At 53.5% G+C, this 13243-nt stretch overlaps 1 protein-coding gene across 1 annotated transcript in view; it reads right to left on the bottom strand.

Moving 5' to 3' along the window:
- The window catches only part of LOC119097968 (KH domain-containing, RNA-binding, signal transduction-associated protein 3), a gene marked incomplete at its 3' end in the record, with an annotated part of 78952 nt that extends 67480 nt beyond the window's left edge, over positions 1-11472 (bottom strand). Inside the window, exons 1-3 of the mRNA XM_037220905.1 lie at positions 11446-11472; positions 10030-10146; positions 3398-3559 (exon numbers count right to left, since the gene is read on the bottom strand). Of these exons, the coding sequence (XP_037076800.1) occupies positions 3398-3559; positions 10030-10146; positions 11446-11472 (306 nt within the window). The remainder of the gene's footprint in view (positions 1-3397; positions 3560-10029; positions 10147-11445) is intronic.
- Positions 11473-13243: the final 1771 nt, after the last annotated feature.

The following is a 13243-nucleotide window of genomic DNA, read 5'->3' as shown; positions in this document are numbered from 1 at the left end:
CTGCCATTTCGCCCCTGGTATGCGGCTGTGGCGGCGCTGTTGGGCCCGGGAGTCGACCTCGCTGTAATGCTGTTGATATCGTAATGATGTCGACTAGACAATGTCAACCAGGTGGTGCAGAAATACCGCATGGACAACCTGCGTGTGTCTCAGACATGGCTCAAGCCTACGGTACCAGACAGGGTGCTGATATTCCCGGGTTTCAGCATGCCACGGCACGACTGCCATGTCACCCGGCTGACCTGACAGCAGCCCAGCAGACCCAGGCACGAAGAGGTGGAGTCGCGGTTCTCGTCACGGACTCCCTCCACGCAGCAAAACCCGATATAGGTAGTACCGATCCCATGGTGGAATCTCTGTGGTTCTCGGTGAGCGGCCCCGGCCGCCGCACGGTGGTGATCGGTGTCATTTACCGACCACCGGGAGGACCAACGTCCCGATGCATGGAGAGCGTTCGAGACCAACTACAGGCCGCCGTCGCCACAGGAAAAAAGGTATTCGCACCAGAAGAGTTCAAAATTGATTTGTAAGCCCAGACGGCCCCGGTGTACGCGTTTTCCGGACCATGCTGAGAGACATCAGTCTCAAACAAATGGTCGTCAGGCCCACCCACCTCCACCCAACACGAGCACGGCTCTTTGAGCAGTGTTCCTGATCGCCCTGATCGTCACCAACGTGACCAAGCAACCAACCAACCAACCGGTTCGCCATCCGGATCACCAACCGGTGCTACTCCGTGCTCCCGTCCCCAGAGAGCGCCGGCGGTCAGTCACAACCACTGTGCGGCCGTGAAAAAGTGCCGGCTGGGACGCGTTCAGCCTGAGTCTGCTGCTTGCCAATTGGGATCGCTCTACGCCGCTGGCACCGTCGATGACAAGGTGGCTGCACCTATGGAATGTGGAACTCCGCAGTCGCGCTCACTGCCCGACCATCGCCGTGACGTCATGCCGGCGTGGCTGTGCATGGCTGCGTGGATATACCGAAGCCCCGCAGCTAGAGAGGAGCGAGATGCCATGCCCGAGAGCCTGGGAGCACCTGCCGTACCACAGAGGGCTGCGCCGCGCGTACCAGCGGTGCCGGTGGACAGGGGAGAGGGATTCATCACTCTCGTGTGTGACGCTTCTACTGTGCAGCGGTCTGCTGACAGGGCCACCCCCCCCCCCCCCGCGAGATTTCTGGAGCCGCATCAAGCAGTTCAGACTGCAGCCAGCGAGGGGCCACGACAGAGGGCTGCAGAGAGGGTGGCAGCCCCGACACCCTCGATTACGGGCATGGGAACCCCGGCGGACGCACTCAAAGGCTACTTCGCTGGCGTTGGACCCCGGGCATCGCCAAGGAGGCGCGGCGGGTGCGTGGCGGTGGGGGTGCGCCCCCGGCTGGACCGGCGGCCCGTACCGATGTCCTGTGTCTCGGCCGGTTCTCCCTGCATCCAGCCACTCTAACCGGAGCTCCCTGCAGCCGGCTGGAAAATGAGCGCGTTGAGGGCTGTCGGCGTCGATGGCGCACCACTCCATGCAGGGAAAAGTGCCCCTGCAATCGACTCATCTTCTACGTCTGATAAAATTATATCACATCACCAGCACCTTTCCGTCCGTCTGGAAGATTACGCGCGTCACCCCGGCGTTCATGTCAAGCGATTGATCAGACCTGAACAACTTTTGTCCCGTTTCTATTCTCTCAGAACTGCCGACTATTGCCAGAAGGTTGAAGGTCGTCTGGTTCGCAGCTGGCCTCATACCTTTTTTGACAACCTGTACTGACGCCATCGCAAAGGAGCTTACCGTCGGACGCCACTCGACGGAGGACGCCCTGATCGACGCTGTCGGGTGGTTGGTAAAGGCTGTCGATAACGGCAATAACGCGTCGATGACGACGATTGACCTTAGCAAGGCCTTTGATAGCGCTGATCACGGCGTCCTTCTCAGCAAGCTGGAATGGTGCGAGGTGTTCTCGGAATGGTTCCGGGACCACCTGGGCGGTTGGAAGTAGGTGGTTACTGTTGGCTCGGTTACCCTATCCGTATCCCACGGGGTGGCCCAGGGATGCCTTATCGGCCCACTCCTGTTCATCATCTTCATCCATCACTTATCCGGCTTCCTACCCCACTGCCGCCGAATATCGTAAACCCAACTCCTTGACTCAGTCAGCCCCGACGTCGTCGTCCTATCCAGCCTGAAAGCCTGTGTTGAGAAATCCATTCAGTGCCTTCGAAAGTGGTCTGAGTTTTGAACTCGCTGAATTCATAGTTAAAATAGGTTTAAAAACTACGAGCCCTAAAAAGACAGACTTTATGCCGATCGGCACCAAACCATTACAAAGACCGGCAGCTTCCACATTGCCATTTCCGGCACAGACAACCATCCATCATCTTCAGCAAAGATGCTGGGTGTACTCTTCGACCACCACCTCACATGGAAACCCCACATCTTCTTACTCGTCCAGAGTTGTAATGCAGCCCTCCTACCCCTGCTCAAAATTTGACGCCACTTCACCCCTGAGATTCTGGGCTCGTTGTCCAAATTCAGGTCTTGTCCTACACCCTCTACTGCTTCTCCACCTGGGGTGGAGCGGCCGAGCGTCACCTAGACAGGGTGCAAAAGGTGATGCACTTCGCAGCCAGGCGAGAAAGTGGCGTCCGACGCGACGATCCTATTTCAGCCGTTCTGGAAGCTGGCGTAGGAAGGCGCTGGAGGCCCGGCTGGTGTAGCGTCTCAGATCTGGTACACCACCGATCTGGCGCCGCCTACATGTGTACAGGCCACTGCACGTCCCCGAATCCCCCAGTGCACTGCGCGCTCTATTCGTGACACGCGCCGAGTCTTCCCAACGCCAAAATCGGGCTGTTTCGGACGGCATCGGCTCGCTACATCCACCGCGCGCTCCGATTGGTCGCTACTCAGCGGCGCTGTCCGAACCGCGCCGCCGCCGCATGGGACCGGCTGCCTGCGGCGGCCGTCCGCGCCCCCTCGCGCCGGGCATTCTTGACTGTTTTAAATCGCTGACTCCTTGACCGAAACAGCTTTCACCTGTGCTTGTATGTCTACCTCTACGTCCTTTGTGTGTTTTTTTCTTGTAAGACTAAGCCCAGAACAACCGCCACGAGCAGCCGCCTTCAACAAAAAAAACTGTAACTGTAAGAAGGAGGAGAATGTAACTGGTTCGACAGCGCGTGGGCGGAGAATGTACCTGGCTCGACAGCGCGTGAGCGGAGAGTGTGCCTGGTCCATTCGGCAAGCCCGGGAGGAATACGGGAGTCGATCCGGCTCGGATGTAGTTCGCCATCTGATGCCCAACACTGACCTGGTCCGGTTGCTCCGCAGCAACAGTGACTGGCCTGAAAACTCCTCATGCTCTCCCTGACCTGAGAGCTCCTCATGCTCCCCCCCCCCCCCCTGACCTGGTCATTGTTGTCTGGTATCAGATAGCGCCGCACTTGCGTCAGGGCGTATGCCATCCTTGCGTACGCCTCCGCCGGCGGCGCGAACGCCACAATCTCCACGTGCAGCTCCTCTTGCAGGTGAGCGGCGCGAGGGTGGTTCGACTTCCTCAGTTCCTCCTCCTGGGGGCGCAATAGCGGAGTCTGAGGAGGCGCGTCTCAGCTCCTACTCCTGAGTACGCGTGACGAAGGCTGGGGAAGCCCGCGTCGTGGGCCGTCTTATACCCTCACCTAGGCAGCCTCACCCGCCTCTCATCTGCTCTCATGTGTGAATTATCCACCTGCAATCGTCATCATTTTCCGTCTCCTCTACTACTAAATTCAGGAATAGCTTAAACGTCACTGAGGCCCACTGCGAAAGTCCAGTTTGCATTGCGTGTGGAGTACATTGGCTTGGGGGTGCAGTTTCGAAATATAAGTTGGAGGTCTGAAGCCGGACAGAGTGACCGAACTTTTTTCTCAAAATACGCGAGTCCCCACAGTTTAGGGTCCGGATCCCCAAAATTGAATAGGCAGCTACACCCTACATTAACCTACCAGACAACAGCCATTCGCCCTCAGGCTTAGGGGCCATCAAGATCGCAGCCTCACAAGTGGTAAGCCCGAGCACAGCCGCCGGTTGACGCTTCGGCCCTGAGGGCTAAAGTGACCATAAGTGTGCGGCGGAAATGCACGCTGATCTGTCGTGACTCGTGGTATTAAAACGAAGGGCCTTCTGTTAGCTTACTGTGCCAGCATTGGTTCTCCTGCCAACGTTTAAACAAAATGTTCGTAAGCGGTCCGCAAACAGGCGGAAATAGATCGAACCAACATTCTACCGGGAGGTGGCGGTTGTTTTTGGGCGGTTTTAAAGCCTGTCACCAGAACCCTTTCTGAATCCAGACTGCTATAATGTGCTTACACACCCTCCCACACATACACACACACCCACACACCCACAAACCCACACCCCCACACACCCCCACACTCACACACCCACACCCACAAAGTTCGTGCGAAATCGCTCATATATTCGTCGGTCTGTATATTGGATAAATATACATGGCACAAAACATCAATTATCAGTTTTTAAGGACAAAATTGCGTACCATCATCTTAAGAACATCTTTTAGGACGGAAAAGACAACTGAAGCAACGCAAAACCCTATGGGTGACTTTGATACATTGTGTGTGTGTGTGTGTGTGTGTGTGTGTGTGTGTGTGTGTGTGTGTGTGTGTGTGCGTGTGTGTGCGTGTGTGTGCGTGTGTGTGTGTGTGTGTGGTGTGTGTGTGTGTGTGTGTGTGTGTGTGTGGTGTGTGTGTGTGTGTGTGTGTGGCGTGTGTGTGCGTGTGGTGTGTGTGTGTGTGTGTGTGTGTGTGTGTGTGTGTGTGTGTGCGTGTGTGTGTGTGTGTGTGTGTGGTGTGTGTGTGTGTGTGTGTGTGTGTGTGTGTGTGTGTGTGTGTGTGTGTGTGTGTGTGGTGTGTGTGTGTGTGTGTGTGTGTCGTGTGTGTGTGTGTGTGTGTGTGTGTGTGTGTGTGTGTGTGTGTGTATTGGAATTCCTGGCAGCGCCCTGGGGACTTACGTCTGTTCTAAGGAAACTCAGTCTGCTCTAAGGTAGCTACGTCCGCTCTAAAGAGCTACATCTGCCCCATGGAAGCTATGTCTGCATTAAGCAAGCTCCCGTATGCCCTGAGCCCCTTTGGGACATACTGTATTCGTAACCTGTTCGATCGTGCACGCCGGCGGCTGAGAGAGGGCTACTTGTTCGGAGCCCTGCCTGGTCGTCAGCTTGCGCTTGGTCGGAGCTCTGGCCAGTTGTCAGCTGACGTTGGGTCGGGGCCATGGCTGGTCGTTCCGCACGCGTGGGACCTAGGTTTCCCCGTGGAACGGACACGCTAACAGCTGCTCTCTCAAAACTACTCTTTCACCCTCCTGTTCCGATAAAACATCGTTACACGTTTCTGTGACATCATATTCCAGTTGGGTATTACCGACCTGAGACTTAGCTGTTTGGTGGTGTCTGCTTGAACGTGCGTGACGTGCATAAAGTCAACCTCAATCCGATGGTAGTCTCCTGGAAAGTGGTCAGTAGCGACGCGCGCGAGACAGTCGTGGATCACCGGGTGTGCCAGCCGGCGCACGAGATAGCATAGTGCAAAGCCTTTTGTCTGAGTCACTGCACCGTGATTTTTCTGGCCGAGGGACTGCACCGTGCCTTGTTGACCGAAGGACTGCACTGTGGCTCTTTACTGACCGGTGGACTGCACCGTGAATCTGTTGGCCGAAAGACTGCACCGTGACTCCGTTGGCCGAGGGACTGCACCGTGACTTTTGGCCGAGGGACTGCACCGTGGATCTGTCGGCCGAAAGACTGCACCGTGACTCTGTTGGCCGAAAGACTGCACTGTGACTCTGTTGGCCGAGGGACTGCAATGTGGCTCTGTTGGCCGACAGACTGCACCGTGGCTCTGTTGGCTGAGGGACTGCACCGTGACTCTGTTGGCCGAGGGACTGCACCGCGACTCAGTTGGCCGAGGGACTGCACCGTGGCTCTGTTTGCCGGAAGACTGCACCGGGGTTCTGTTGGCCGAAAGACTGCACCGTGGCTCTGTCTCGACCGAACGACTGCACCGTGGCTCTGCTAGGCCCGTGTGCCGGGGCTGACGGTTTGCGTTTTCAGGCGGCCTGCGTGAACACAGTCATGCCGATCTCGTACAGGCATGTGACGAGATGTCTGTTCGTCGAGAGTAGGAACCCGCGGAGCCAAAGCCTTCTAAACTATCGCCATGCCTTTACTGCAGTGAGAAGAGGATTCATGCGTCCGAAGGTGCCAACAACAGCAGTCGAAAATCCCTTTGTTTACTTACCAAGCCCAAGTGAGCCTCTTATGTCATCATATTCTGACAGTTTTAAACGCATTCAACCGACAAAATCCCCCGTGATTCACAAGCAAAAAAAAGGTTAAAACAGGATTTGAGACTTGAAGAGCGTGAAATTAAATTCGCTGTAGGCGTCCACGCCATCCTCGCACGTTCCCTCGCTGCGTATTTTGTGATAAGATCCTAAGCAGCTTCCTGACCCACAAGCTCCATCAATTCTTTTCTCGGGTGGTTTATAGACGGTGCAGTGCTTTTCAGTCTCATTTTGTTGGGCGGAAAAATGGAAACCAAATCTTAAAGTTGCTCCTGTCCAACTCTAAATTCGTCGATCTGTTTGTCGGACAGCCCAGGTCCACACTGCAGTGCACAGGCTTTGACCATGTGTCCGCGATGCAGGGGTGAAAAGAGCTTCTGATTTACAGGATGTGATCGGTGATCGGTAAAACGGACACTTTTGTGAGCTAGTTAGTCACAGAGTTGCAAAAATGAAAACAAATTGCAACAACCCGGACCATAAAACAACAGGCCATCCCAGCTAGACAACACTAAAAGCCTAGTATTGGGCTGTACTTGCAAACGTTGCAGCGTGAGCATGTGTAGGACGCACGTCGAAACGTTGACGTTTCAATGCATGAGCAAGTTGAGCTACAAGATGCTGCCAAACACAGTAACTGATCAGGATAGTTTTTAGCAGGTGACGGAAGTAAACCACAAACAATTCTATATCAGTGGTAGCATCACAAATCAATAGCGACACAGTGCTTTTCCAATGCACTTCAGATCAGTGCTTTTCACATAGTTTTTCGCCAAGATTCCCTTCACCTTTGACAATATAAAATACCACATAACAAGGTGTATCACTAGTCGTAAGGATCACAGCTGGTAACAGCATCTTGCGAAGGACGTGATTGGGCTGCTATCCAGTGTTTTAAAGCGCCGTGCCCCATTTGAGGCAGATAGGCTTGAATGCTCACCACGTTGTGGTGATTTGGGTTCAGTGCAAGACTGTGAACTGCCGTTGGCTGTATTTATGTCGTGAAAAGCTGGCTGGCTTGAAGAGCGTAGCTAATTGTCAGTTTTGATAGTGCTTTGCGGCTTCTCTAAAGATCTACCATGAAGGGTGTCCCTAGTAATAGCGTGGAAAGCCCGGCCGATCTAGTTGAGTTGTTGTAGATAACTGAGTTGTATCTCCAGAGACAAACGGAGGACGTTGGAAAGACACATGTCACGGGCTCATACGAGGCTTCCTGCTTCTGAGAGGGACAGCGGCTTTAAGGTACGACGCCGAGTATCACTGGCGTACGACTCACAATACCCGTTGCACTTCAGACTCAGCGTATTGATCGTTAGACAGGCGGTAGATAAAACGTTTTTAATTGTCGTCACATTGCGTATCAAGCCAAACGAACGTGCTAGAGGTTTTAAAAGATGTTGATTGCATCTGTTGATACCCCTATTGCATGTATTTCACACTAATTAATTTATATCATGCTAGGAAGCACGAGTTCTGCAGAGGTTATGATTATGCGAAGGCAGCGAACGTTGCCAACGCTTACAGCTGATTGTAGTATGACGTCACAAAACCAAAATGGCATCGTTTTCAAGTGCTTGTAGAACTATTCTGTTGATAAATGTGAGGCTACAGGGATGCAGATTTGCAAAATACGTAGGGGGTGAGGGGGCAGGAAGAAAATAGCTGAGCCTGCCTCCGAAATGCACTAAAAACAGTTTTTCGCAGATTTGACGCACTTTCTTTTCAGAGCTGGAAGCAGGGGTGTAGCTGCTCAAAGTTGCTTTTTTGGGCTACAACCTACAAATCATGCTTAATTAAAAATAATGGACAAAAAAATGCTAACTAGAAATAGGGAACTACGTACCTGGCTACCAGGCCCATTCCGCCTCCTCCCCAACTGAATACGAAACTGCACGCCTCGTGGCTGGTTGTGTAAAGTCTCCATTTATCTTATAATTATTTAAATTTAGTCTCAACCATCATTCAGCGTTTGATGGTCAGCAAATGATACTTTAGTGTAAACGAGCTCACGACACAAAAGTGGCTGATGGCCATGCCGCATTGATTGCATTTTGTTTTGTTTTGTTTTTGTGATGCATCGCGTTTAGAGTTATATTGCAACGGTTTCTGAAAAATCGCACCTTTATATTTCAACGGTTTCTGAAGCCTTTCCTTCTTATGAAAGGAAGGCTTCAGGTGACAACCGAGCCGGTCTACATTTCGACGGTGACAGAAAAGATGCATTTATCACCCCAGCCGCGACGTTCGACCGTTTCTGGGACCTGAGCCCGCTGATCCCGTCCATAACGGACCAAGTGCGGTAACAGGATTGCTTTGACCTTTTCACCAAGCAAGAGCTACTTGACGGAGATAAAAAGCCAACGTTCTCCATGTGCCGGAAGGTCAAGTGCCCCAAGAACTCCTGATTTAGAAGTTTTCATGTACCCTTGTAGTGCACCTGAAACGGTTCTCGCTGCAGCAAGATCACAACAAAGGCACTTTGAATACCACCGTGAACTTATCTGTCAGTGGTCTGGAACTGTCGCCATACTCCGTCCCACAGGAAGGCTGGAGGCGCAATTTGTACAGTGAGACCAACCATTCTAGTAAGCTGCACTCGAGCCACTACACAGCCCACTGTAAACACCTTTTGCCAGAGTGTCGCAAGCACAATGACTCCAGGGTCCAGCCCATCCGTATGCATCGTACCATTACCTGTGAAACATACATGCTGTTCTTAGAGCTGGCCTTTTCCTGGCCTGGTGCTCTCCTGTGCGCCATAATTCTGAGGGGTTCGAGAGCGCTGTGCCACTTGTAAAACCATTGACGAGCAAAGACCAGCTCCTTCCGATTTTTAAGCATGTCCTGAGCTATTCTCAGGTCGCGTTACCATCTTAGCTACCCGAATTCACTCTTTTAACTGTCTTGAGTGTTTTAATAGCTTTCACCCCAGACCTTTAAGCCATGATATTGCTCCTAAAAGTTTGCGCGTGGGAAAACTTGAAGACTGGGTCGCCAAGTGCATTTGGGAGGGTCCGGAAATTACCTATCCCATACAGTCATGCGTGGGGCCGTCGCTGTCAAATGTCTCTGAAAGTGTCGATTCAGGCTGTTTTTACAATGAGCGTCATTAGCGACCAAAGCTTCGGCAAAACTTTTCCTAAACGAGGGTGCATCAGCTGAAAGCTCAAAACGGACGACAGACTAGGCCACGTGACAGTATCAACCGCCACATAACTGACGCGTCTCGGAGGCGACGTTCAGGTTTTTAGAGGCCATGATCACCTCAGGTGTCTTAGACATTGCACAAACTAATGTTGCTGGATATTTTTCACTGCAGCCATGACATCGCAGATCAAAGTATTGATGTCACCGACGCTGCATCACATCGATCGTTGCAGATGACCTCCGAATGAAACATCGGTAGGATATGACTTGAGCTAGTTTCACTTTGCTGTCATAAGTAAATATCTGAAGGCTCCTGCCGGAAACAGGCATACATATATTTGTAAGTTGCACACATGACACTGTTCTATGAGCCAACAACGTTTGTAATCGTAAAATATAGTTCAAGATATTTGTGGTGCCGTGCCGCTAGTTTCCAATCTAAGTCGCTGCCCCCCGCATCGCAGGCAGTCACATCCAAAGGTACTATGACAGTCTGGGCGACGCAGCAAAACACCAGGCCGGGGAGCGAACCACCAGTCGGAAGTAGACCCACCTTGACTTTGTCTCTCATGGAGCCGCGGCCCAGAATAGCCATTCGTGTGAGCGTCTCCTCCTGTAGCCGTTTGAGAGAGTTGCCTTTGGGGCCGAGCAGTTTGCCGACGAAATTGAACTGCAACGAGCACACACGCGTGAGAGAAACAGGCCAGCATTAGTGCGGGGCGCCTCAGCGGGCTCGCCTGTACCAGTCCCCGCTGCGGCCTTACATCCCCGTTACCTTCCGGCAGTCGTTGACGCCCGTTACCGACCACGTCGATGGCGACGATTGGTCGAAATTAAGAAACAGTTGAACCACGCGTGATTAGATGCATTCTCTCGCTGACGATGAGCGGTCGGTGACGTCGTCAGCATCCTCCAGTTGTTATCAGACAAATGCACCGCCGATTTCGGGAATATGGGGAGGTGCGATGTGTAGGCAATTTTACGCATGAGCGTGAAGAGCAGTGTGTCGGCGGTCCTGTGCGTGGGGGTAGGTGCAGTGTGTTGGCAGTCCTGTGCGTGAGCGTAGGTGCAGTGTGTTGGCAGTCCTGTGCGTGAGCGTAGGTGCAGTGTGTTGGCAGTCCTGTGTGTGAGCGTAGGTGCAGGGTGCCGGCAGTTCTGCTCGTAAGGGGTGGTGCGGTGTGCCCGCAGGTCTGCACGTGGAGGCAAATGTGTGTCGGCAGTCCTTACCCTGTGCTTGAGAGTTGGCGCAGCGTGCCGGCAGTTCTGCGCGTAAGAGCACATGCAGTGTACATGCAGTTCTGCGCATGACAGATGGTGTAGTGTGCCGGTAGTTTTGCGCGTGAGAGGAGGTGCAGTGTGTCAGCAGTTTTGCATGTGAGATTAGGGGAAATGTGCCGGCAGTCTTGCACGTGAGTGATACTGCAGCGTGCTGACAGCTCTGCGCGTGAAACCAGGTACAGTGCGCCGGCAGTTCCGCACGTGAGGGATGGTGCATTGCGCCGGCAGTTCTGCACATGAGGAATGGTGCGGTGTGCCGCAGATCTGCACGTGAGAGATAGTGCAGTGTGTTGGCAGCTCTGCACATAAGGAATGGTGCGGTGTGCCGCAGATCTGCACGCGAGGGATGGTGCGGTGTGCCGCAGATCTGCACGTGTGAGATGGTGCAGTGTGTCGGCAGCCCTGCACAGGAGGAATGGTGCGGTGTGCCGCAGATCTGCACGTGTGGGATGGTGCAGAGTGTCGACAGTTCTGCGCGCATGCACTCACCACCGACTCGACTAGACTCACACCAGTCACCATGCGTGGGTCTTTTTACTCGGCCCGAACAACCTTGCAGTGCTGAAACTATGACTCCGGCTGGCATCAGTTTGCGCAGTCTTTTGACAGCTGAGTGAGCCGTTCTGACGGATTTCCTCCCCACGCCCCTCGGGGGGGGGGGGGGGAGGATTGCACCGGCAGTTCCGCGTACCGTCTCCGACGACAGCTGACCGACCATCCAGCTCCGCTGGCTGGCCGCTGACTGACTCGCACAGGGCGGGCTGATTGACTTGATCAGCGGGGCTTATATGTACCTTTGTCCAGTTTTGAGGGTTTACAATGCCAGCAGCTTGCCTTCCTTAACGAGCCTGACCCACATGAGGAGGCACCGTGCATTTTATACTTAAAGAGCTGTCAAAAGCTGCTGGTTAAATGATTCAAAGAAATTTAGGAATGTCTCAAATGGTATTAAATGTGTAGGTCCTCCTCATGCTTCCATATTACACATACACCCAATGCACTATCTTCGACGGCCATGTCCCCAATCCACTCCAGAGCGCGGTGGCGTCGAATCAGCTCTTCTTGGCGCAAAGGGCTGTGTAACAGCTGGCCGCGCGGTGATGTTTGAATAAAACCAGCTTCATTATCAGCCTGCGACACTTGCTTCCTTAAAGCCATTTGCCTTTTACACACATAGTCGGCCTAGTCCAAATGGCCGCATATTCAAAGCAAAACTCATACCACATGGCGACGATGTAGCAGTGAATACATGCTAAACGATTAAATGAGATAGTTCCGGTGAGCCAAAAGGCAGAAGAGAGAGAGAGAGAGAGAGAGAGAGAGAGAGAGAGTAGAGAGAGAGAGAGAGGATAGAGAGAGAGAGAGAGAGAGAGCAGAGAAGAGATCGATATAGAGAGCTAAGCTTCATAGAGAGCTAGATGCGCTCTAAGAGAGGCCTAATCTACGCCTCTCTCCTGATCTAGCTAGAGCCTCCTCGATATATGAGACCCTCCGAGAGACGCGAATCCTCTCTCTCTCGCTATCTCTAGATAAGATAGCAGCGAAGAGAGATCTCCCTCGAGAGACCTCTAGATTAGAGAGAGAGAGAGATTCTGGTGTTTAGCGAGGGCCGAGGACTTGTCTTCCAGCCCTTTGCACTTGACTTGCTAGGGCGCCAGCAGCAGCCTCGTGCCCAACGATCCGGAGGGTCCGGCCCCCCCCCCCCCCCCCCCCCCCCCCCCCCTATGCTGCTGGTTACAGACCGCAGCCAGATCATACTCTCGTTCCCCACAGCCCTCCTCTCCCAGCTCGTTTGCCTGCCTGTTGCTCAGATCGGCCCATTATTTCGCCGATATGTTAATCCCCTCACCACTGGCACACGCTAACCATCGCCACAGCGCGTTGTTTCATTCCATGCCGGATCGTGCCGATCTACAATAACAATGAGTTCAGCTCTGATCGACGACCGCTCATCATGAAACAGACCACGACGGAGGTGTGGCGCGTCGACCAAGCCTTGCCTTTGGGTGATCCTTCACGGGGACGACATGCCGCAGTGGTGACGCGGATCGGCTTCTCGCGGATGACGTCAGCCTACTTGGACTCCGGCTTGCCGGCGGCCCTGATGTCCGACTGGACCCGCTGTATCTCTGAAACAGCGCAACACAGCGCGTCATGGACACATGTCCGACGGGCGGCGGGGCGAGATCGCATAGTGCCGGGTGATGCGATCTCCAGCGCGCGGAGGGAAGTGTGGCACCGGTGGAAGTCACCGGTGCCAAAGTCACTGGTGAAGGCAGAAGAAGGGGGTGTCGCTGTGCCACACATGAGGTTGTGGCACAGATGCCGGGCTGAAACCGATGGGCCAGACCACGTTTAGCTCTCTGAAGGGGAGAACGGATTGCGACTCAGATCAGTCCGTCCAATTGTGTCATAAAAGACTTTATTCACTGATAGATTTCGCTAAGAGATGGAATAACGGTCTGTTCAATGCGACGTACCTCTGGAAC

Source organism: Pollicipes pollicipes, unplaced genomic scaffold (assembly GCF_011947565.3).
Source record: "Pollicipes pollicipes isolate AB1234 unplaced genomic scaffold, Ppol_2.1 Scaffold_4740;HRSCAF=5597_pilon_pilon_pilon, whole genome shotgun sequence".
Classification (NCBI taxonomy): Eukaryota; Metazoa; Arthropoda; class Thecostraca; order Pollicipedomorpha; family Pollicipedidae; genus Pollicipes; species Pollicipes pollicipes.
The sequence above is the reverse complement of the archived record's forward strand: the minus strand, read 5'-3'. Positions and strand labels throughout refer to the sequence as shown.